The sequence below is a fragment of the Muntiacus reevesi genome, chromosome 16 (assembly GCF_963930625.1).
Source record: "Muntiacus reevesi chromosome 16, mMunRee1.1, whole genome shotgun sequence".
Classification (NCBI taxonomy): domain Eukaryota; kingdom Metazoa; phylum Chordata; class Mammalia; order Artiodactyla; family Cervidae; genus Muntiacus; species Muntiacus reevesi.
Genome location: NC_089264.1, coordinates 24,493,962 through 24,520,431, shown reverse-complemented (window position 1 = coordinate 24,520,431; position 26,470 = coordinate 24,493,962). Strand labels below are relative to the sequence as shown.

The following is a 26,470-nucleotide window of genomic DNA, read 5'->3' as shown; positions in this document are numbered from 1 at the left end:
ACTATAAACTCTAGAAAGGCAAGACTACATCTCTTTTGTTCAAATCATGCACATGGTGGCTGCCAACCAAGCCTGGCAGACAGTTGTTACACACACGATTTGTTTATTGAATGATAAATAACTAAGATCAGCGATTTTTGCATACAGGGCTGCTGCTGCCAGCTCTGTGGGTAGGGATCGAAAGTGGTCAACACACAGTTTGGGAAAAAGAAACTAGAGACAGAATTAAAGTTTTAGAGATGGGACTGGGGGACTCAAGACCTCTTGGATCAAGAGCCCCGTTCCTCGGAGTCACATCACTCTTATTTAGTGTCTTGGCAAGCAGAAAATATCAGTTGTGCTGTGATAAAATCAGACTCCTGTGTCCCTGGTCACATCTCTCATTTTATTGATCACTTTGTGCTACCTTTGCTATTTTCTTGTATAAGGGGTATCACCCAGTTGGAGGTCATACCCCCACATATGACTTGGGAAAACATCTTGGTATGTGCACAAGCAGGGTTGTGAACTTGTGCTGACCCAGCTTTCCAAGGTCCACACTATGTTTTTCCTTAGCTTAGCAGAGCATGACAATCCCAACTAATAACCCGATATACTTTTGTTTAGATTATACTGTATTGCTATATTTTGCTTTTATTCTTTGCCCATGGTGTTTTTCTCATGGCTTAGCCAGAGCAACAGGCAGCTGATTATTAACCCTGTCCTGGGCCATCTTTAAATAAGAAAGTGTCACATTTGACATCTCTATGAACATTAATGTCATTAAAAAGATATCTTGCTAAAAATTCTTTCTTGTTAAATTAATCTTGGTGATTATGCATTTTACAGATTCATGGGAAATTACGGGTATAAATGTAATTTGTGAGGTTGCAAGAAACTCCCAAAGGCTGGGTCCATGCATTAAGCGCATTGAGGGAATGCCTACTGGATTGCTGACGACAGCTGCTGCTGAAAACGTCATACTCACTGAGGGGTGCTTTGGCTCAGGGGATTTGAATTCTGTCTGTAAAACACCACGGAGGTGCCTCAAGACTTGTTGTTGTTCAGTTGCTAGGTCATTTCTGACTCCTTGTGAGCTCATGAATGGCAGCATGGCCAGGCTTCCCTGTCCTTCACTATCTCCCTGAGTTTGCTCAAACTCATATTCATTTAGTCACTCATGCCATCCGACCACCTCATCCTCTGTTGCCCCCTTCTCCTCTTGCCCTCAATCTTTCCCAACATCAGGGTCTTTTTCAAAGAGTCAGCTCTTCCCATCAGGTGGCCAAAGTACAGGAGCTTCAGCTTCAAGATTAGTCCTTCCAATGAATACCCAGGATTGATGTCCTTTAGGACTGACCCGTTTGATATCCTTGCTGTTCAAGAGACTCTCAAGATCTCCAGCACCACAGTTCAAAATCATTAATTCTTTGGCACTCAGCCTTCTTTATGGTCCAACTCTTACATCTGTACATGACTACTGGAATTAGTTAAGAAGAGCATGTTGTTATAGAGTTTTAAAGATCTACATTTTAAATTGTTTAAAAAAATTACAAAATCACACATGTTTTTTGTAGACTTAAGTTGGAGTTGTTTTAATCCATCTTTCACCAATAATTTGCTATGTATGATTTATCTTTTAACAATGACCAGAAGGCCTTTACATTCTTTGAATCTTCTTTTTCTGATATGTATATTGTCTCTTGGTTTATATTTGCTACTCTAGCCATCAAAATATGAAAAATATCTAAGATACTGGAAAGGGAACACTTTACAGAAACAAATATTGCTGGTTTTTGAGGTCACCAGGTTGTTCATGGCAAATTATGGCCAAACACTTGAAAATGCTACTTGGGATGATACTACAAAGTATTGTAATCAAAGCAGCATGGTATTGGCACAAAAACAGACATACAGTGATCACTGAAACAGAACAGGGAGCTCAGACACCTACAGCCAATCTACAATGAAGGAGACAAGACTATACAATGGAGAAAAGACAGTCGTCAGCAAGAGGTGTTAGAAAAGCTAGACAGCTACATATACATCAGTGAAATTAGAACATTAACTCACCCATATACAATAATAAGTTCAAAATGGTTTAAACACCTAAGTGTAAGACATGACATCATAAAACTCCTAGAAGAGAACATAGGCAAAACATTCTCTGACATAAATTGTAGCAATATTTTCCTAGATTAGTCTTCCAAGGCACAAGAAATAAAAGCAAGAACAAACAATCTGGCCACTCTGTATCTTTTGATTAGTGAATTCAATCATTTTACATTTAGGGTGATTATTAATAAATGGGGACTTGGTACTGCCATTTTATCTTTTGTTTTCTAGCTGTTCTATATCTCTATTTCCTTGTGTTTCTGTCTGATCTTTTAGTTTGGTGCTTTCCTATGATATTTTTCTTGGTTTCCTCTTTTTTTAAATGTTTCATGTCTCTGTTCTAGATTTACGTTTTGTGGTTACCATGAGGTTTGTACAAAACATCTCACAGAGAAAATGGTCCTTTTTCTGCTGATAACATCTTATCTTCACTTGTCTATACAGGCTCCATCCTTTCCTTCTTTCCCTTTTCTGTTTAGGTTGTCTCAAATTATCCCTTTTTATAGTATGAGTTGGTTACCAGATTGAAGTAGTTAGGCTTTCCCCCCTTTAACATTTATGCTGTAATTGTTTAACAACTTATTCTGATATAGAGTTGCAATTTTCTGTTTCCTTTTGTCTACTTAGCACCTTACACAAAGTTTGCTATACTTGCCTTTTCATTTCAGGCACAGGAACTCCATTCAACATTTCCTATAAGGCAGTTTTAGTGGTAATGAAATCCCTCAGCTTTTGTTTATCTGAGGAAGTCTTTATTTCTCTTTCATATGTTGAAGGTGACTTTGCTGAGTAGAGTGTTCTTGGCTGATATTTTATCTTTCAATATTTTGAGTGTCTCATTCTACTCTCTGCTGGCCTGTAGAGTTGCTGTGGAGACATCTGTTGTAGCCTACTGAGGTTTCTTTATAAGTCACTGTCCTCTTCTCCTTGACAGCCTTTAAAATTCTTTCCTGTCATTAAATTTTGACAGTTTTAATATATTGTGTTTTGGAGAATTTCTTTTTGCACTGGGGTAATTCGGTGTTCTCTTAGCTCTGTGGATTTGTTTACCTAGTTCCTTCCTCAGGTTTGGGAAGTTACAACTACTGTTTCTTTAAATAAACTCTCCCTCTCTTTTCCTCCTTGGATGCCCATTATTATTATATTGCCCTTCCTAATGGAGCCATATAGCTCTCATATTATTTTTTCATTTTAAAAAGATGTTTGTTCTCGCTCCTCTTTTACCTGTATCACTTCTAGGTTTCTATCTTCATGGTCGCTGATTCTCTCTTACATATGGTCTTCTTTATTTTTAGTGCTTTCTAATGCAGTCTTCATCTCATTTATTGAGTTCTTTGGTTCCAGAATTTATTCGATTCTTTATTTGAGAGCTCGAATCTCTTTGGAAAAGTATTCCTTCTGCTTATTAATTTTATTCCTGAGATCACTGAACTTCCTTTCTGAGTTTTCTTATAGCTAATTGAGTTTTTTCATGACAGCTATTTTGAAATTTCTATCAGTTAGATCACAGTATTTGCTAACTCTAAGTTTGATTTTTGGAGACTTATTAATTTCTTTCTGTGATTTCATGTTATCATGGTTTTTCATGGTGCTTGATGGGATGTCCCTCTGTGGGTGCATTTGAAGCAGCAAACATCTTTAAGCTTTTTAATTTTTTTAACTCGAATCTAATAATTCGATAAATTGTAATTAAAGGCCTTTTTTTTTTTAACCAACAAAACAGATTTATGTTTATGAAATATAACTCTATGGGTGGCAATATAGTCCAACTTTTTGATTTTTCTTATGTAAGCTGCCTCTGGCTATATTTGAGAGATTCCCACTCTGCATTGTCCCTGCCAGAGGTGTTGCCCAGTACCCGTGTTGATACTGCTTATGCCTTTGGGGTTGCTGGTGTCACTGGCATCACTGCCTGGGGCACTGGACTGTTTGGGGCCTCCACCACATCTGGGATCACCTGATCGCCACCATAGGGAGAGAAGGAGGGTGGGAGGAAGAGCTAAGGTTTGAGGTCCCTCTGCTGCATCTGTGCTTCTGGAGTTCCCAGGAGCTGCCATTGTGGATGAAGGTGAGCTGGAGTCACGGGTGCTTTCAGGGACAGAGTCGTGGGCCCCACTGCTGCATAGCCAGAAGACTGGGGTCGTCTGTGTCACCTCTCCTGCTGCCTCCAGGTTCCCTGCGGCTGCAGGCTGAGCCGCCACAGCTGGTGAGCTGGGGTCACAGGGACTGCCTCCGCAGCTTCTTCAGTTCCGCCTCCTCTGTGTGTTCCAGCCTACTGACTTTTAGATGTACAGATGTGGAAATCTCTGACATCTTCATGAGTTGGGCAGAGGACTTTTGTTGAGTTATGGATGTTTTACTGGTTATAGACTGAAGGGGAGAGATGAAGGGATGCTCATGTGATGTTCACATCACTCCTTTCTAAACCTGTTGGCTTCTTCCAAAGCATTTATGGTATCTTCATTTCATTTATTGTAAGGCCTTATTTTTCCTCCAAGTTTTGAGAAGCCATTCCACTAGCATAGAACTGACTCCAGATGTCCTTCTCAGGGATTAAATCATGAGTTATAAGAGACTGCTCCTATTCCAACAATCTCTCCCTTATAGTCTCTGGTTTAGAATGCTTATGATTGATTTCAACGTGTTTTTCTAATTCTTCCTAATACACGTAAGCCAGATTTTGTAGTTTGTTTTTTTTTAAATAAACTATTTCCCTAGTCAAACTGAGATTTGAATGCATTTATTGGCCTAGAAATCTTGAGGAGAAGTAAAGGTATACCTTTAAGGAGGCAAGCATCATTTTACGAGGCATTCACCTTAGTAAGGCTCCTTGTGGCCTCCAGGTAAGGAGAGGCTGCTACCTGTGGCAAGGGGGAGTGGCACCCTTCTTTAGGCCTATAGCGCTTAGGAGAATCTGCCGTTCAAAGTTAAGATAGTCCCATTCAGTTTTAAGATATCACCCCTTTCCTTTCATTGCCCTGGTTTTAGTGACAGATTTATAGATGAAAATTTCTCTGCAATTTTGCTAATATCATAATTAAATCATTGGCCTGATTTTTCAGCCCAATTTGTCTTCTAGTTGTAGGAGATAAGGGGACATTTAAATGCTTTTATAGAAGTCTTGTGGTTGTTAGTCATACTCTTGGTTGATTGTTGTCTGACTCAAGCCTATCATTTTTTCCCTTCAGTGTATTGATGACACTTAATAACCAGATCCACAGTCCTCATAATTACCATTACCATCTTATCTCTCAAGTGCTAATCATACTGCACAAGGCAGCACATATCCTATAATCTGTATTCCATCCAAATTAATCACAGGAAACTCACAGTAATTTTATCCCAAGAGCATGCCAAGAGAGACTGTCTCACTTGCTGCTGCTGCCGCTAAGTCACTTCAGTCGTGTCCGACTCTGTGCGACCCCATAGACGGCAGCCCACCAGGCTCCCCCATCCCTGGTATTCTCCAGGCAAGAATACAGGAGTGGATTGCCATTTCCTTCTCCAATGCATGAAGGTGAAAAGTGAAAGTGAAATCGCTCAGTCGTGTCTGACGCTTTGTGACCCCATGGACCACAGCCTACCAGGCTCCTCCATTCATGGGATTTTCCAGGCAAGAGTACTGGAGTGGGGTGCCATTGCCTTCTCCATCTGTCTCACTTACTACCAGTATATTAGTTATCTGTTACTTAGTGCTTTAAAACAAGCATTTGTGTTCTCAAAGTGTCTATTAGTCAGGAATCAGGGAACAGCTGAGCTGAGTGGTTTGGTTCAGGGTTTCTCACAAAGCCATAATTGAGGTATTGGCCAGGGCTGGTCATCTCAAAGCTTGGCTCAGAAAGAATGTTCTTCCAGTTTCACTTACATAGTTGTTCACAGGCCTCAGAAGATCCATTTCTAAGCTCAGGCCCTCTCCTCAGGCTGCTTCTTGATGTACCTGCTGGCTTCTCCCAGAATAAGCAATCGAAGAGAGACACTCCCCAGATAGAATAGAACTCCATTTCAGAAATGATATCTCATCATTTCTGCTCTGAACATTGAGTCATTAAGTCCAACCCACATTTAAGGAGAGGGGATCACACAAGGGTGTGAATACCAGAAGGTGGGGATCATTGGGGTCCATCTTACAATGGGGTCCAGCTTACAATGGGGTCCAGCTCACAGTTGTACTTGCATAACTGATTTTTTTTCACTTAGCATAATGTCTTCAAGTTTCATCCATGTTATCACCCATGTGTCAGAGTTTCCTTCCTTTTAGGGGTGAATATAATTCCATTATGTGTACGTGCACAATTTTTTTTTTATCCATCATCTGTTGATGGATATTTGGATTGCCTCCACTTTTTGGCTATTATGAATAATGCTGCTATGCATATGGATGTAAGAGTGTGTTTTTAAAACCGACTATCAAAGTGGACAATTGGAGTTTAATCTTACAGGGATACTCTGTGGACTGTGTGTTTTCTAGCAACTTTTGTCAGTCATTGGCTGAGGGCTTCTTGGGAGGTACAGATTTCCTGGAACTTGTGGCTTATTGAATGTACAATAAGCTCATGAATGGTGAGTTTTATTTCTTTGGTGTGAAATGAGGCAGAACTTGATGTGGAAGAAAGACAGTGTGCAAGGAAACATGGGCTCAGACATAGAGAAAACTATGAAATGGGAGTATCCTGGGTGAGTCTTGTTTATTTGAAGGGTCTGGGAATGGGTGATTCAAATCAACCTTAATCTAGCTCTAAAAGCGAGGATGTTCCTGGGTGACTCTTGGTCACATAAGAACAATGGTGATGAAGCGGTGACAGCAGAAGCTGTATATGATCCCATTGCTAAATGAGTCAGAGGCAAGCAAGTAGAAACAATGTTGTGTGGATAATTCCTCCACATCGTGAAATTCTGCAAATGGTATTTAGTTGGTGAGCATCATACTTAAAGTAACAGAACACAGCGGACACTGAAAAGAAAGGAAAGGAAAAAAAAAAGTTGAAATGTTTCTAAAGCAACATTTGTGATTTGAATTTCAAATTTTCACTTTGTATACCAATGAATAAATTGGATTCCCATTCCTTAAGTTTAGGTGAAAATAGGCAGATTAAATCAGTTATGAGATTTTTCAAAATGATGTGAAACCCCAAGAGTAAAGAATATCTAAGTAGGCTTATACTCTCTTGGGGAATACTAATGCCCAGTTTATGGCTAGTGTCTAGTTTGTGGGCCAAAGATAGGTGCTGGAATTTAGAATTCCAGAAATAATTTCTCCTTTGAAATAGAACAACAAAAATAATAATTGTCTTTTTATAAATTATGAACTTAAATTTGGGCTAGAATTTTATGAGCTAACTTCAGTAAGTTAACGTGCATTTAAAGCAATACCAAATTGGAAATAAAATTCTAGTGGTAAGGGTAGGTGATCATTTAAGTATTTTAAGAATTATGTATTTTATAAAGTGGTAATAAAACAAAATACATAAAGGAAGGAGATTATTTGCAAATTCCTGAAACCTCCTTCAGTTGCCTATATGTGACTTCTCCAGCCATGACGTACCCCCCGTTGCCTCCCCCACCTCCACACACCCTTTCTCTTGGCCCCAAATACTCAGACATAAAAATTATGTGAGTCACTTGCCATTTTCCAGTTTTCATTAATTCAACTGCTTCATTGATTTTGTCAAAGTTCAGAGTATGGGTAATTAGTGCATCTAGGTTAATCTTCTTTGCCATATAATCAGAAACCAGTTTCGAGGCACCATCTCTGCCTTTCCAGCCTGGAAATACACAGATTAGCAATAGATTTTATACACGAGAGCCAGTATACAAGAAAGGCCCTACAATTTGTTGCTGGAGGTGTTAGCTTCGAGGAAATACAAGGATTTCCTGCTAACTTGTCTGGACCATCAGGAGAATGAATGCCTATCCCAGCCATAAACTTTGTGTGGAAGGCTATTATCCTGGAGGAGACCTCTGGGCCTGCGGAAGAGTATTTGTTTACAGCAACTAGAACGTGGACCTCTTCTTAGAGACGCTTTGTGTGTGTGTGTGTGTGTGTGTGTGTGTGCGTGTATGTTGATCCGCAGCTTCATGAAAGAGCCAAATATTTTAAGGGAAGAGAAGAACTTTCACCATGGCAGTGCTCAGTGACAGCTTTTGAAAAGTGAATGTTTATAAAGCGAGATAAGAATAAAATGTGCCTTCAGGAAGTAACTTGCACAGGAAAAGAAGGGATCAGTTAATATAATATAAAACTTAGCATTGTATTTTCTCTGTTCTTGTGATTCTTTTTTTTAAAATTAATTAATTAATTTATTTTACTTGTGATTCTCAAGAAACATTGTCTTCATATTTAGCACTGTGCTGAGCGACATGCCCAGTGAGCCACCACACAGAATTTGGTGGTCTGCTCATTTCTGCAAAGAGTGAGTGTGTGATTTTGCAAGGAGGCAACTGTGTCCTAAGCAGCTGGTTCTGTGACAGGGTCTTGGCAGTTACTTGCTTTTCTTGGTTCCGGCCCCAGCCAGTTTCTCCAGCCTTCCCAAAACTATTCTCAACACAATCTAAAACACTTCCAATATATTTATTTTCTGTTTAAGTTGGTTTTAATTATTTGTAATCAAGAATTCTAACTGATGCTCTGTGTTATGACATGAGGCATGGTGTGTTTTTCTATTTGTCTTTATCATTTAAAAAGTTGAAGTGTAATTAATATGTAACATTTGTTTTATATGTATAATATAATGATTATGAAATGATTAATATTAAACTAAGTTTAGTTAACATCCATCACCACACAGTTACCATTTTTTCTTGTGATAACTTTTGATGTCTTTTCTACCTGTTGATTGGTGATCTGATAAAGCATTTTTATATCTATGTAAAGAACACTTTCACTTGTTCTTTGTTTCTTCTTTTAACCAACCAAACAAACAACCAAAAAGATGGGTCCAGGAACATAGAACTAGGCTGGATAATGTTTCTGAACAAGGCACTAATTTTAGGGGGGTGAATTTTTTCACTGTGTACGTTATAGAAGGTTTAGCAGTCCTGTCATTAGAGGCTATCCTTTAACTGAAAACCTCTGAAACCAGTGGATTATACTATCTATAGAAGGAATTAACTTACGTTCATGACCATTATATGAATGCATAGGTGTCGAGCAAAATAGTTTCCTTGTGAGTTTTGTTTGAAATATTAGTGATCCTATTTTACAAGAGTTAACTGAGTATGTGTATTTGGAATCAACAATTATTGTCTCTGAGGGAAATATTCTCTCTAGAGGAAAATAGCAATGGGTATGTCAAATTATCTCAAATGGGGGAACTGATAATTAAACTGATTTATTACTTTTTTTGACTGGCCATGCCATTTATCTATTCTATGCCCATGAATTTGGTAAGATTCCTGATATCTACAGTACACTGCCATAAGTAGTTGGGAGAACACAAATGGATCACCAGTCCCCAAAATTCAGGTAGCTCTTGGTTCTCATCTCTTTTGCCCAAGAATTCAAATTTCCCCCAAATCTCTGGAAAAGCATATTTCTCTTAAGTATCAGTTTGCTTGCTTATGAGCCTAGAATCCTACACAGATTTATTTTAATTTGTTTTCTATGTCCTCAGTAGGAAAACTCTTCTAAAGTCTTTAAAATATATAAGTTCTAACACAGGTTTAAAGAATGGAAAACCAAAGGATTCTATGAAAATTTTTTTTCACTTTTATTGGTCATTTCTCTTTTCAATCATGAGTTCATTATGTTTAATGTCTTTGAGTTGTACAATGACAACTCAATTGTTTTGGGTAAGATTCAACATTAGTTGAACCATTTACTAATAATTCAGTATATTCTCCAAAGAATTCTAGTTGGCCGTCATATAACTGAATTGAATACAGTTATTGATCACAATATTGCCTTTCCTTTTTGATTTAGAATTTGCATTAAACTTTGGACACTAATCAATTAAAAAAAAATCTCTTCCTTTGCTTGAGAAAAAAATTACTAAGAAGCAACTGCATATATCAATATTCATCCCCTTATCTTAGATACTTGTGTGTCAAAACAAAAACTATAATCTAAAGCTCTCATTCAAGCATTCATTACATATTTCTCTACTTCCCTCCTCTATAATCCCACACATTTCCGTTCTTCCCTGAATCATTCATACCTCCATAAACAGATCCCTTTAAAGTACGTCCTGAGAAGAACAAGTGGCCACTGATATTGAGTTGGACACCAGTGACCAACCCGATAATCACGCAGACCCCATGGCTCTCATGGCAGGACGCCAGGGCAGCTGCCTGTTGTAAAGCAATGTAAACAACGAGGAGGTTAAAAGGGGTACTGGAGAGCTGAACCTAAGTCTGCATCTCAGCTTGGCTGTTCTCTGTGGTCTGTGACTTGCTTTTCTGATGTGCCTTGTCCTCATTTGAAATAACATTTAAGAGTGCACTGAAACATAAATAAGACATGGTGTGCTACAGAGTATAATATCTGGTGTAATAGATGAAAATCAAAAAATGAAAATAAAGGCACCCATGGTAGTAGTAACAATAATAATGATAGTAATAATTTTTATAAGAACCATTACTGACACTGGTGGTTAATTAGAGCTGACATATTCATAGGGCTTCCCAGGTAGCCCTAGTGATAAAGAACCCTTCTGCCAATGCAGGAGATGTTAGAGATGAGGGTTCAATCCCTGGGTTGGGAAGATCCCCTGGAGAAGGGAATGGCAACCCACCCCAGTATTTTTGCCTGGAGAATTCCATGCACAGAGGAGCCTGGAGGGCTATAGTCTGTGGGGTTGCAAAGAGTCAGACATGAGTGAAGTGACTTAGCATATTCTTTCAGATACTGAAAAATATAGTTGGCTATTTGTATAGCATCATATATTAGCAAAGTTATATATAAACATGTTCCCATTATTTATTTTCAAATGCTATTTTTTGGAGCAAGACTATCTGCAGGAAAACCTGTGGCAAAGATTTTGTTATATCATTTTACAGAGGAGGGGATTTATGTGTAGTGAGGAATGGAAACATTTTGTAAGCTGAGGAAAGGGCCTCAGTTGGAAGAGACAGATCTCGGGTTTTCATGGAGCTGATTAGAAGATGGAGACATGCAACCCAATAGTATGCTATTTCTACAGTCTCAAAGAGAGACAATCTCAAATTGTGAAATAATTTCCTACCCGTTTATATTCTTACATAAACTGTATTCAGCCAGAAAAATTGCCGGTTTTTTTCCTTCATTCTTGAAATGAACTCTTTTAATCAAGGTTGGCAAATAATGTTTCTTGGATGATTATCTCAGATCCAACATGAAAGACTGCTGAAAGTGTAGAGCTTTGCAGGGTCATTAATTATTCTTATCACACTTAGATCTTCTGGCTTGGAAGTTATAGTTACTAAGCACCTCCTTATTATGAAATAATTCAGTTACAATTCCTTACAAAGCTTTTCCCCCCCTGTCTGTTGTAGGCTATCTGCTTATTTGCAGGAATAGTATTGATATAATGGAACAGAGGGAGAAGAAAACTCAGTATGGGAGTTCAGTGCTTGGGACAGTGATAGATTTATGAGTAGACAGAAGGTACCAGGTGGGATGTCAGGGGCACAAAGAGAATTAAACAGAAGATTGTGGAGGGAATTTTAGAATTTTCACTCAGTTAAAAACCTAAAATAAAGACTGGGGGCTTCCCTCATGGTCCAATCGATAAGAATCTGCCTTCCAATGCAGGGGGCACAGATTCGAGACCTGGGCAGGGAAGGTCCCACATGCTGTGGCACGACTAAACCCATGGGCCACAACTTCAGCCCATGCACCGCAACTACTGAAGCCCGGGTGCCTAGAGCCTGTGCTCCACAGGAGAAAATCCATGGAAATGAGAAGCCCGTGCACCACAATAAAGAGTAGCCCTCACTCAGCACAACTAGAGGAAGCCCTATGTACAGCCATGAAGACCCACCACAGCCAATAAATAAATAAAGCCTAAAAAAAAAATGACTGGTAGAAATATTGGTAATTTTCGCAATTGGGAATCACATACCACAGTTTCTGGATTTCCAATGACCTCAAAGCTAAAGTCCACACCATCACCTGTCAGGTCAAATAAAACCTCTTGGATGGGTTTCTCATAGTCCTGTGGGTTGATGCACTCCGTGGCACCCACTTCCTTTGCCTTCTCAAACTTGTCTTTATTGATGTCCACTGCGATGATCCTGGCTGCTCCAGCTGCTTTGCAGCCCATGATAACAGACAGGCCAACTCCTCCCAGGCCAAACACAGCACAGGTGGAGCCTGGGGTCACCTGCATACCCGTAGGCAGAAAAAAAGAGCAAAGGGAACATATATTGTTACTTAATTGGACAGACAAGATCTGAATGTACTTATGAGACATAAACAAAGGCCATTTTCAAATAAAACATGTGACTAGAGAGTTTTTGCTTCTCAACATATTTCTAGATATGGGATACTTTTTCACAGAGGAGCAAAAACTAACCTGTAAAAAGAATTTTAAGTCTCAGGAATCAGGGTAAGTAGAAGTTTAATGAACTTTTATGGACTCTTAAGACTTATTTAACAGAGTATTTAATTTCATATATTTTTGAGCTTTCCACCTTCTTGCAACATTTCCTTTCTCTTTTCTTTTGGACATCCATAAACTTTGCTTCACTTACAATGTCAGTGCCTTACAAAGGTAAAGACTTATTTTTTATTGCGTCTAAAATGAGACTAATTTAAATCGAACCCCATCCTAAGTCTCTGGATAGTATGGGGACTAATGGGGACTGGAAAAAATAAAGAACTGAAATTCACTTGGTGCTTCAGCCTGGATGGGAGAGGGGCTTGGGGGAGAATGGATACATGGCTGAGTGCCTTTGTTGTTCACCTAAAACTATCATAACATTGTTAATTGGCTATACTCCAATACAAAATAAGAAATACCAAAGGAAAAAAAATTAAAAAGGAAATTTATTAACCACTTAAATAAAGAAGCTAGGCAGGTTTGGGTGATATTCCAGAAACTGCCATTTAACAGTAACCTACTCTAGAGTTCTCCAGTGGCCTAGTAGTTAGGATTCTAGGCTTTCACTGCTATGGCTTGTATTCAGTCCCTTGTTGGGAAACTGATATCCTGCAAGTCAATGTGGCACCACCAAAAAGAAAAAAGAAAAAAAAAAAAATCAAACAAAGCAGTAACCCACTCAACCAGAGTGGGATTACCTGACTAGTCTGTTTTATATACCAACATCTTCTCCATCAATTGTCTTTTTACTTCCCTTTTGTTTTTATAGGAACTTATCACCATCTGTTATTTGATGCAACAGAATAGAAGCCCAATGGGCACTTTTAGCTGTTGAATCCCAGCACCTGGAACAGTGAATGGCCCCATAAATGTATGTTGAAAGAAAAAAAGAATTAACTGGAATGTGGAAGGATACATAGTCATTTTTAAACAGTATTATGTTTAACTCCCAGGAATTCCTGATGTCTCCACTTGTGAATGGTATCTAGACTTAATTTACCGCATACTACTGACCAAGAGGGAATGGAAAATATGTGCAAGGGAGTATAGGTGACTAAACAATAATAAAGAACTCGAGGATGTTTTGAAGCAGGTTTGCGAGTCTCTCCCAGGCTATATGATCAGACATGGCCCAGATACCTAAGGCCTTCCAACTCCATGTGTCAACAATTACATTCATAATGGATATAAATGCTTCTTACCTTGGCAGTATTGATTGCACCACCATACCCAGTAGAAAAACCACAGCTAACTAGGAATACTTTCTCCAGGGGTGCAGCTGCATCAATCTTGGTGACTGAGATTTCATTCATTACAGTGTATTCAGAGAAAGTGCTTGTATTCCCAAAGTGGTATACTGGTTTTCCCTTGCAGGTAAACCTACTGGTACCATCAGACATCAGGTGGGTTTCTCCCTGTCTTGTATAGACAAAAGCAAACAAAAAACATTTATTTGGAATTAGAAAGTTTAGATTCCTCTTAAGGAAATTGAATTAATTTTTCAAAACACTGTTTGTAAAAACTTACTTGAATTTTATACAAAAATTGCCTGCAGAATTAAGGCAAGAGGTGCATTCTCCACACTGTGGTAGAAATAGTGCGATAACTTTATCTCCTAAAAGAGCAAAATCATTTATGAAGGCATTATTTTTAAAGTAAAGAGATAGCTGTATCTCAGGAACTCAACAACAAGACAATAAATCAAGAAAATATAACTAAGAATTAGTTCCACATTTAATTGTGCTTGCTATTGTGGAGAATACTTACAAAAAAGGGGATATCTTTGGCACATGTGTCTAGCCCTGGGCTCAATGTCTGACTCCCAAGGAGCTGGCCTCAGGTTTGCCTCCTTGCTAAGTTCCTCTTGAGGCACCAGAAGACTTTGTCATGTAGCCACTGAGCCAGGTCTTTTCTTACATTTTCTATATAACTTCTGCAGTCAGGAATTGGATTTAAAATTGTACGGATACCACAAACTCACAGAATAAGCTTCTGGATCAGGGAGAAAGGATTGTTTCCATGCTACCTTCTGTGTTTTACATCAATCCTTTCTCCAGAGGTAGGCAGTTTTCTCTACTAATGTTCAAAGTATAAGAAGAATATTAGAATAACCTGTCTGTAAGGGACTTACTGACTGCCCCATTGTCTATCCTTGTAAACCAGAGCAATTTCATATTTTCTGTAAAAGTAATTTGTAGGATTTCATTTATTTTCAGTTTTTTTAAAAAGTAATACATACTCATGGTAAAATTTAAACAGCACAAGGGAAAATTGACATCCAAGTCTCCAGTCTTCCTTATCCCACCCTAAAGACAATTACGTTTATCAATATCCAAGGTATTTTTCAGAGACATACCCCTTTAGAAATACAAAAACTAGCTGATTCATGTCAATGTATGGCAAAAACCACTACAATATTGTAAAGTAGTTAGCCTCCAACTAATAAAAATAAATGGAAAAAAAAAAAAAACTAGCATACTATGTACCCTATCATAGGCCTTGCTTTTTTACTTAACAGTTGATCTTGGAGATTTCTTATCTTAGTATATACAGCATTCTATTATTTATTTAATATTTACATGGTATTCTGTTATATAAATATATCATAATTTATTTAAGCAGCCCCCTGTATACTGACAGACATTAGGTTGTTTTCTATTTTTATTATTTCTTCCTCCCTGACTTGAAAAAGAATAATGCAATAAATATTTTGGGCACACATGGTCTGTGGTAGGCAGAATTTCTAAAATGGCTCACCAAAGATGTCTTATCCTAATTCCCAGAAACTAAACATGTCAAGTTATCATGCCTGTGAATGTTACATGGAAAGAAGAGAGGCTTTGCAGATGTAGTTAAGATTACTAAACAATTGACATTAAAATAGGAGATTATCCTGGGTTATAGGAGACAAGAGGAAAGCAGAAGAGGAAGAAAAAGTGATTCAAACCATGAGGACTTGATGTGACATGGCTGCTTTGAGGCTAGAAGTGGGTGAAGGGGCCTGATGAGAAGGACTGTGAGCGGTTTCAAGGAGTTGAGGTCTGTAGCCCCAGCTGACAGCCCATCAACTGAGGTTGAGAACTTTGGTTTTACAACCTTAGAGGTTGTCAGCCCTAAATATTACACTTTAAAGTCTTTGCTCATTTTTTAGATAAACTTTTTCTGTTGTTTTTAAAATTTTAATTTATTTAGGGTTTGAGATTAGGCATCTTCTCATATGCTTAAAAAGTATTTGTGTGTATATGTGTATGTATCTATATCTCTCTATATATTTCCCTCCAAACTAGATGTGTATTTCCTTTGCCAATTTTCATAAGTTAGTGTTAAAGAATTCTTTATAAATTAAAGAAATTTGCCCACTGTCATATTGGCATGTGGATTTGGGGGGAGGGTATTTTTTTTAACAGAATTTTAAAGAACTTTATTTTCAAATTTATCGATATGTTATTTTACATCTGAATTTTTTTGTGTTGGTTAAAATTTCCTTCCCTTCTCTGAGGTATTACAAAATGTTCTGTTACAATAATTTATAATACTTCTATGGTTTTACTTTTCACATTTAACTCTAGGATTCATATAACATGTTTCTTTCTATAAAGAATGTAATAGCAACTCAAGTTACTTTTATTCTCCAGAAAACTATCCAGTTGTTTCAATATCATATATTGAAATCCATGTTTCCCCCTCAAATTTGAAAGGCAAACTTAATCCTATATTAAATTCCTATCTATATTTGATCCAGTTCTGAACTTCTTCCCTATTTTGTTCACTAATGTGTTCAACTGTTTATCATGGTTGAACTATTTATCATATTTATCATATTCTTCATTTATTTATTTTTTTTCTTTTTTTTTCAGTGGGTTTTGTCATACATTGATATGAATCAGCCATGGAGTTACACGTATTCCCCATCCCGATCCCCCCTCCCACCTCCCTCTCCACCCGATTCCTCTGGGTCTTCCCAGTGCACCAGGCCCGAGTACTTGTCTCATGCATTCCACCTGGGCTGGTGATCTGTTTCACCATAGATAATATACATGCTGTTCTTTCGAAACATCCCACCCTCACCTTCTTCCACAGAGTTCAAGAGTCTGTTCTGTACTTCTGTGTCTCTTTTTCTGCTTTGCATATAGGGTTATCATTACCATCTTTCTAAATTCCATATATATGTGTTAGTATGCTGTAATGTTCTTTATCTTTTTGGCTTACTTCACTCTGTATAATGGGCTCCAGTTTCATCCATCTCATTAGAACTGATTCAAATGAATTCTTTTTAACAGCTGAGTAATATTCCATGGTGTATATGTACCACAGCTTCCTTATCCATTCATTTGCTGATGGGCATCTAGGTTGCTTCCATGTCCTGGCTATTATAAACAGTGCTGCGATGAACATTGGGGTGCACGTGTCTCTTTCAGATCTGGTTTCATATGCTTCATTTAAACAGTTGTTCAACTGTTTCTCTCAGTTGATTTTTTTGGGGAAATTTTTGTCTCATTTGCACCTTCTTTCAGGTTCAATTTCAGTGCATTCTGTTATTTATTTTTATTAATATCAAAATATAAGTATAAAGAATACATTTAGTATTTTTCTGTAATTTATACTTAACCCTCCTTTTCGAAGAAATGGGCAATATTTTACCTTTTATTTTGCTTAATCTTAAGATAATTTAAGGGATGTTTTTTATTCTTGAGGTGGGTTCCAAGTTGCTCCTATTTCCTAATTCCAGGTACTAGTTCATACCTGCTTTCACTGTGCTCACTCCTTCTCCCACACTCTCGACTATTCCAGCTCCTTCATGGCCCATAATGATAGGGTAGTGTTGGTGCTGAAGATTTTTATTCTTCAACATTTTCATCTCAGTCCCACAGAGCGCCGTGGCCACAATCTGTATGGAAGGCAAAGAGTAATATAGTTTTCTCTGTCTCAGAGATATTCTAGAATTGTTAATGTTGTAAACTGATTTGGTAGTTTGATATATATGCTGCATTAATATTAATGCATTCATTTCTTAGTTTTTATTCTGGACAAGGGCCAGTAATGTGTTTCAATCAATGCAATGTTTTTCACTAGCTAGTTTTGGAATCAAATGATGATTTTAAAACTTACTGCAGAGGGTAGGATGGGCTCAGAAGAGATCGTTGTAAAACCACATGTGCTTCACTGGAGCTTGTAGGTGGGAGTGTGGAGGAGCAAGACCAATTATAGAAATGAAGGAATACAGGAAGGAGAGGGATAATGCCTCCTATTATAATTAGGCTTTAATTTATTTCACAGGAGGGCTTTACAGTTGTGTTATTGGTACAAGTTGTAATTCCACTTTTTGTTGTAAATCAGCCAGATAAAGTGGAGGCACTCAGAGCAGTGGTTACTAAAGAGTTCAGAGCTGAAATCTTGGCTCTGCACCCCTGTTTAACTGTGTGATCAGGGGATAAATTGTCCTTCTGAGTCTCAGTTTCATCATCTCTAAAATGGGTATGGGGTTGGAATGCATGTGCATATGCACACACACATACACACACATGGCTAAGTCAAGAATTGAAATCTATTGAAATTTGACCTTGCAAAAGAGGGATAATTTGAAAGCTATAATAAAATTGCTTGTAACCTGACTGTAAGCAGTGCAGTTAGAACTAATGGATCTAGAAATCCATCAAGCAGCGTTTGTCTTCATCTGTCTACTTTGACTCAGTGTGTGTATAGCTGCATTTTTCTATCATTCTCTGCAGACAGGCTTTCTCTTATTCATCATGATCACCTGGTTAAAAATGACTGCCATCCCCGAGCCCCTCCAACCTCTCTAGTTCCCTCCATCGCCTGTCTTGCTCAGACTCTGTATCTTGTTCAAATTCTTGAGTGAGAGATTCAGATTTGTAGCTTATCAGATAATGGCTGGATGTCCTTGAGTTGGTGTTCACATCTCTCTGTATGAGTTGTGATCCTGTGGGTGGACAGTGACTAGAGATAGCCAAATGACCTGTGCACTCCATGGATCATATAGGCCAGAAAAAACTTTTTGAAAAGAGGGCATGGATTGCACAGGCAAGGTAACTTAGAAAATGATGATCTCTCTGTGATCCATTAGTAAACAATACTTATTCATCATTATTAACATTAAATAGTGAAAATTCAAAAGAAACTGAACTAGAAGTCAGGTGAGCTACCTTCTGGGCTGGTAGCCTCTTAGTAGAATCACCTAGTGGAGATTTAAAAACTCTCATGATCAGACTGCGTGCGTGCTAAGCTGCTTCAGTCGTATCCGATTCTTTGCAACCCTATAGACTGTAGCCTGCCAAACTCCTCTGTCCAGGGGATTCTCCAGGCAAGAATACTGAGTGGATTGCCATGCCCTCCTCCAGGGAATCTTCCCAACCAGGGATCAAACCTAGGTCTCCTGCTTGGCAGGAGGGTTCTTTACCACTAGTGCCCCTTGGGAAGCCCGATCAGACTGCACTCCACACCAGATAAATCACAAATTCAAAATGTCTAAGGGTGGGATTCAGTTTTCAGCATTTTTCAGAGCTCCCAAATGATTCCAGACATATAAGCAAGGTTGAGAAAAGCAGCTGAAGTCTCTGTTCTTATTTAACTGCTTGAACAGTTCTATACATTATTGATTTCAATCTTATTTTTAAAATAACACGTATCCGTAAGCCCCTTCCAGCTCTAACTTGAATTCCAAAAACTGACTCTTGATTTATCTATAATCAAACAAAATTTCATAAAACATACAGTCAGTCCTTCTTATCCATGGGTTTTTCATCCATGGATTCAACCAATAAGGGATTGAAATTATTTTAAAAAATCCAGAAAGTCTCCCAAACAAAACTTGAATTTGCTGCATGCTGGCAACTATTTACATGTCATTTACATTGTATTTACAACAATTTGTATAGCATTTATCATGTATTAGGTATTTTAAGTAACCTAGGTGCTAGTGGTAAAGAACCCTTCTGCCAGTGCAGGAGATGTAAGAGACGTGGGTTCGACCCCTGGGTCAGGAAGATCCCCTGGAGGAGGGTGCAACAACCTATTCCAGTATTCTTGCCCAGAGAATCCTATGGACAGAGGAGACTGGTGGACTATAGTCCATAGGGTTGCAAAGAGTCAGGCACAACTGAAGTGACTTAGCAGAGATGGTTTAAAGTATATGGGAGAATGTGTGTAAGTTATATGCAAATACCACACCATTTTATATAAGGAACTTGAGCCTCCTAGGATTTTGGTATGGAGTGGGGGAGTCTTGGTACCAAACCCCTGCAGATATAGGGGGAGGACTGTATTTCAAGGTAACTTAAATATCATGAAGAATATCATAAAGAAAATCAAAAGTACTGATTAAAGTGTGGTTTGTGGGTAGAAACTTCTTTTAATTAGTAATATTTAAAAATAAGTGTCCATTGGGTATGTAGTCTATGCTATACCTTCCTAACTGTTTCTCTGGTTGGATTTGAAGACTAATGGAAATAAAAAAGAAATAGGAGGGTGTGTAGTTTTCTTTCTGAATTGAACATTGTGAAAAGAATCTATAACCTACAGTGAACAGCTCTGAGTTTTGGTGTGGAAATATCGTGTATTTTTTTTTTTTTTTTTTTTTACCTTTATGCGAACTTCCTTTGCCTTTGGTGGAGCCACTTCTACCTCCTCAATGGAAAATGATCCACCAGGCTTCCAGACTATGGCTGCTCTGCACCTGATAACCTGGGGAAAAGAATGTGGAGGCAGAAAGGGAGACTCCTTAGGCTTGGGAGCTAGAGAATTCCTATATTAATGATTATTGGAAGGTTGAATCCAATTCTTTCACACTCAAGCCTAGATTAAAAAAAAGAAGAAGAAGAAATCATTGCTTAAATATACTCAGAATGTAGCCTCTTGACTTCAATTCAATTTTTCTTGTACTATCAGTCTCTGTATTCAAATCAGTCTTGCAATTCTAACTGTATTTACATACTGCTACACAACCGAAAGGATAGATGTCATACTTTTGATCTTATGATGAACGAGGTTGTTCAGTTTCAGGGTGGAAATGACTTTGCAACGTGAGAGTTATTTGTGATCCTAGGTATGGGAGAGAATCAGTTTTGGGGTGCAGGCAGGAATGGAGACCATCTAGTTGTGGCATTTCATCAAATGGTGGTGGTCACTGGCAGACTGAGATTGAAAAGGTTGTTGGTGGTAAGGTAGTCCTTCAAGGGTTCTGATTTCAGGCCATCATTGTTCTTGCTATAAATTATTAATCCTATGTGATTTCACCTAGCTTTTATAAAATCAACTATGACTTTTATGTAGATGATCTTAGTAACAGACTTGTTACTAAACTTTAGATTCTATTCATTGGCTATTCAAATGTACTGTGTTTATTTTCTCAGTTATGTCCAACTCTTTGTGATCCTTTGGACTGTCCTACAGGTATCTCAAATTCAACGTGATAAAACATGAAGACACTGTTATTTCTTTCTTCCACCCCCCTCACCCTGCCCCCCACCACTTCCTTTGACCGGTGGTGGACACAGCACACAATTTGTTCTTTGCTGTTTCTGTTTCAATGAGTTGCCATGGAATCTATTCAATAATACAAGAAAGAAACCTGGAAAGAACCTTGATATTCCTCTTTCCCTCAACCTCCACAATGTGAAAATTTCTGTGATCTGACCCCTCTTCTCCATTTCTGCTGCCACTGTGTGGTCCAGTCCTCACTGTCTTTCACCTGGCTTGGTTCATCACCTTGAAGTCCATCTTTTATAGCATTACTGTGCTTAGCTGCTCAGCTGTGTCTGACTCTTTGTGACCCCATGGACTGTAGCCCGCTAGGCTCCTCTGTCCATGGGGATTCTCCAGACAAGAATACTGGAGTGGGTTGCCATGCCCTCCTCTAGGGGATCTTCCTAACCCAGACCTGAATTGAACCCAGGTCTCCCAATTACAGGCAGTTTCTTTACTGTCTGAGCCACAGGGAAGCCCTGAACTATAATCCTTTTCATGCTAATTCCCTACCTAAAAATGATATTGTCACCAATTGTTTGTCAGGATCTGTTGACATGGTCTACAAAGCTTTCCATGATCTTCCTGTCAGTCTTTCCAACCTTATTTCTAGTCATTTCCTGCCCTCAGGAGCAACAGAAAAATTCTGGATAATTTTCTTCTGTTTTTCCTCATGTTTTGTCTACCTGCACAACTGTCTCCTCCTTTCCCTGGTTAATTCTTATGTCTGTAAATTTCCTTAGATATCACTTTCTCTGGGAAGCCAGGCAAGATTGGGGGCGATGCCCCTCTCTTTTTTTTACTACCCTTGGACTCTCTTTCATAATTACTATGTCTCTCTATGAGATCCTTTAAGGAGGGGATCTATCTTTAACTTTGGAAAGTTTGATACATGGCTTGATATATTGCCTATTAAAGGACTGAAAAAAAAAACTGAAGAAAGGCAAGGCACATAAAAGGAATAAAAGAAAAGGGGAAGGAGAAGGAGAGATATTAAGATTAAGATTGTCTTCCACCTTTAGGAGTATAGAGAGTAGCTGAGTGATGAGGTATTGGTAAATAGACAAGCACCCAGGTTGACACATTTATGATATGACATAAAAAAGAATGCTATACTTACTTTCCCTGTAGTACTCATGCTGATTTTCTCTGTGTTCTTCTGGCCACAGATGAATATACTGAGAAAAGGAGATTCTGGTTACAACTTTCAAAGTCCAAGAGAGTAGAGGTTACTGTTTGATCAAGAGGCTGAGTCCTGTCCTTTGTGTATTAATCAGGTAATTAATAGACCTCATAGCTGGAAACAGATTTTCCTGTTCCTTGATGGAAGTTCCTAATTATAATATGAAAAAGATTTAGCTCAGTGCAAAAGCACAAAAGGTGAAATTGTGCAAAGTTTTTCTTCTCTTAGTCTTGAGGTTCCCCTCTTAGTATCTATTCTGTTGAATTTTAAATTTGGTCTTCTAAATGTCCAAGTTTAAAGTTTCTAATAACATGTATAAAATTGTGTCTGTGTTGTTTTTCCAATGCAGATATGGTATCTATGAGTCTAAATTTGAGTAATCTATTGGTTTTCCAAGCTTGTGTCCCATTGTTGAGGAGTTAGGATGTTACTAGCTAGTTTTATCTGGTAGTTTAGCATAAACTCATCTCTTGGTGTGCTGAGCTGGTTACTCAGAGAAATTGAAACCAATTTGGGTAAGAAGCCTAGCAATCAGGATTTGAAGTTGAGCAAATCTCTGTATGTGGATTAAGAGACTTGACCAGGACCCTGATGAACATGAGGAAAAGGAAATACATTCCCAATGAAAGGCAACACCAGTAGGCAGGTTTTAGCTAGAAGGCAAGAAAAGATTAAATGCTCTTTCTGTGTCATGATATGAGCATATGATTTCCTTCCTTAGCCTGTGAGATTACAGTGGATTATATTGATTGGTTTTCAAATATTGAACCAGCTTTACATATCTGGAACAAATTCTACTTGGTGTATTAGTTTTCTTTCTTTGCACTGTCTGTCTGATTTTGGTTTCATAGTAAAAATAATTTCATAAAATTATTTCGTCCTCTTCTATTTTCTGGGAGAGATTGTGTAGAATTGATATTAATTCCTTAAATGTTTGATTGAATTCTTTAATGAAACCATCTGGGTCTAGAGATTTCTATTTTGGGCTGTTTAAAATTGTCAATTCAATTACCTTCGTATTGGTTGGTTGGTTGGTTTGGTTTAGTCTCTAAGTCGTGTCCGACTCTTGCAACTCCATGGACTCTAGCCCACCAGGTTCCTCTGTCCATAGGATTTTCCAGGCAAGAATATATAAACAGCTGAGCCACAGAACTGTTAATACTATTCCCTTATTACTCTTTTGATGTTTTCAGTGTCTGTAGTAATATACTCTGTTTGATTCCTTAGTATTGATAATTTGTGTCTTTTTTCTCTTTTCCTTTGTTGGAAGCCACTCTTATATTTCAGGCATTCGTCTGATGCTGGGCTAATAATGATGAACGTGATATTCAGAGTCCACAGTCTCATAGTGTGAACAATAATCAGACAGTTACAATACAGTGTTTGACATGGTGTAATGGGGGGAGTAGAGGGTGCAATAGAGACAGAGAGAAAGTATATGTCACCTATATTTCTGGGAGCCCAAGGGTCTTGCTATAATGTGATTTGGACAATGGCTGGGAGTTAGGAGCATAGAGTTTGATGGGGATGGGGTTTGGGCATGGATGAGTTCCAGAACAGAGAACTACATGTGTGAAGGCTCACAGACAAGGACTCTGGTATCTTTTGTAGGACAGGAACTGGGGGAAGACTGAAAGAAGTTCAATGTAATTGAGGCACAAGGAATGAAATGAAAGATGTGAGGATATCATGGAAGATTCATGTAGAGAAAGGAGTGGTGAGAATGACAAATTTACTTAGCTGATAATTGGCTATGGGATTCTGATAAGTCTCTACACTGAACTTCCCTTGGTCTTGATTTTCTTCCCCATAAAATGAAGGTGACTGCCAAATAATCTCAGAAATTACCTCTGCCCACACCCCAACAAAGCTAAGTCCAATAGGTCCCTTTGCAGAAAGGTTCTACAAATGGCTTCTGATAGTGAGATTGGGAAGGGTTAATAATATTCTAGTCCAGGAATCTGTATAGCAACCAGAGCTTGGTCTGCATTTGATTTTTCTCATGAAGGTTCATCCCAGTTTCTTTGCACTCTGTTTTGTTCTGTTATCACATGCACTGTTAATACTACCAAGAGTAATGTTATTTACTTTAATGCTTGGTGCCAAAGTCTGATGTTGTTAAATCATAGATAATTATTAAGCCAATTTCAAAAAAGAAAATGTGAAGAAAAGTAACATTTCCTCATACTCCAATTCAGTAATGTAAATTGCTTGAGGACTTTGTGAATGAGTTGGGGAAAAACTAACATTTTTCTAGGGTCAAATTCTGAAATAAGGTTTCAGGGTAGGGAAGATGACTATATTAAATTAATACCTATGGCTTCTTTATAGCTACTACCTGTTCAGTTTAGTTCAGTTCAGTCACTCAGTCATGTCTGACTCTTTGCGACCTCATGAGTCGCAGCACGCCAGGCCTCCCTGTCCATCACCAACTCCCTGAGTCTACTCAAATCCATGTCCATCGAGTTGGTGATGCCATCCCACCATCTCATCCTCTGTCGTCCCCTTTTCCTCCTGCCCTCAATCTCTCCCAGCATCAGGGTTTTTCCAATGAATCAACTCTCTGCATGAGGTGGCCAAAGTACTGGAGTTTCAGCTTCAGCATCAATGCTTCCAATGAACACCCAGGACTGATCTCCTTTAGGATGGACCTGTTGGATCTCCTTGAGTCCAAGGGACTCTCAAGAGTATTCTCTAACACCACAGTTCAAAAGCATCAATTCTTTGGTGCTCAGCTTTCTTCACAGTCCAACTCTCACATCCATACATGACCACTGGAAAAACCATAGCCTTGACTAGACAGATTTTTGTTGGCAAAATAATGCCTCTGCTTTTTAATATGCTATCTAGGTTGGTCATAACTTTCCTTCCAAGGAGAAAGCATCTTTTAATTTTATGGCTGCAATCACCATCTGCAGTGATTTTGGAGCCCCCCAAAATAAAGTCCAACACTGTTTCCTTTGTCTCCCCATCTATTTGCCATGAAGTGATGGGACCAGATGCCATGATCTTAGTTTTCTGAATGTTGAGCTTTAAGCCAACTTTTTCACTCTCCTCTTTCACTTTCATTTAATAATATTTAATGTGAAGAGCAGAAATAGCAATTGTTCTGACTTTTTTATGTGCTTGTAAACTCTGCAAAAGTGGCCAATTCAGCATATTCTCCATCAAATTAGCATCAATGCCTATTTCATCTCGGTTCGTTTCCAAGGCAAAACATTCAATATCACAGTAATCCAAACCTATGCCCCAACCACTAATGCCGAAGAAGCTGAAGTAGAACAGTTCTATGAAGGCCTACAAGACCTTCTAGAACTAACACCAAAAATATATGCCCTTATCATCCCAGGCGATTGGAATGCAAACGTAGGAAGTCAAGAGGTAACCTGGAGTAACATGCAAGTTTGGCCTTGGAGTACAAAATGAAGCAGAGCAAAGGTTAACAGAGTTTTGCCAGGAGAACACACCTATCATAACAAACACCCTTTTCCAACAACACAAGAGATGACTGTATACATGGACATCCCAGATGGTCAGTACCAAAATCAGACTGACTCTGTTCTTTTCAGCTAAAGGTAGAGAAACTCTATACAGTCAGCAAAAGTAAGACCAGGAAGCTGACTGTGGCTCAGATCATGAACTGATCTTTGCAAAATTCAGGCTTAAACTGAAGAAAGTAGGGAAAACCTCTAGGTAATTCAGTATAACCTAAATCAAATCCCTTATAATTATACAGTAAAAGTGACAAATAGATTCAAGGAGTTAGATATGTTAGACAGACTACCTGAAGATCTATGGATGGAGGTTCATAACATTGTATAGGAGGCAAGGATCAAAACCACCCCAAAGAAAAAGAAATGCAAGAAGACAAAATGGTTGTCTGAGGAGGCCTTACAAATAGCTGACAAAAGAAGAGAAGTGAAAGGCAAAAGAGAAAAGGAAAGATATATCCATCTGAATGCAGAGTTCCAAAGAATAGTAAGGGGAGATAAGAAAGTCTTCTTAAGTCAACAGTTCAAAGAAAAAGAGGAAAACAATAGAATGGGAATGACTGAGACCTCTTCAAGAAAATTAGAGATATCAAGGGAACATTTCATGCAAAGATGGGCACAATAAAGGAGAGAAATGGCAAGGACCTAATAGAAGCAGAAGAGATAAAGAAAAGGTGTCAAGAATACACAGAAGAACTATATAA

The 26,470-nt window shown here is 38.4% G+C and overlaps 2 protein-coding genes across 1 annotated transcript in view; one reads left to right on the top strand and one right to left on the bottom strand.

Moving 5' to 3' along the window:
• Positions 1 to 22,280, bottom strand: part of LOC136147877 (alcohol dehydrogenase 6-like) — a 34,104-nt gene extending 11,824 nt beyond the window's left edge. Inside the window, exons 1-9 of the mRNA XM_065907236.1 lie at positions 22,213 to 22,280; positions 20,211 to 20,312; positions 17,355 to 17,499; positions 14,139 to 14,226; positions 13,814 to 14,030; positions 12,132 to 12,392; positions 10,248 to 10,380; positions 7,637 to 7,856; positions 3,953 to 4,305 (exon numbers count right to left, since the gene is read on the bottom strand). Of these exons, the coding sequence (XP_065763308.1) occupies positions 3,953 to 4,305; positions 7,637 to 7,856; positions 10,248 to 10,380; positions 12,132 to 12,392; positions 13,814 to 14,030; positions 14,139 to 14,226; positions 17,355 to 17,499; positions 20,211 to 20,312; positions 22,213 to 22,230 (1,537 nt within the window). The 5' untranslated portion in view covers positions 22,231 to 22,280. The remainder of the gene's footprint in view (positions 1 to 3,952; positions 4,306 to 7,636; positions 7,857 to 10,247; positions 10,381 to 12,131; positions 12,393 to 13,813; positions 14,031 to 14,138; positions 14,227 to 17,354; positions 17,500 to 20,210; positions 20,313 to 22,212) is intronic.
• LOC136147908 (alcohol dehydrogenase 1-like) overlaps positions 1 to 26,470 on the top strand; it is a 195,885-nt gene that overhangs the window by 93,707 nt on the left and 75,708 nt on the right.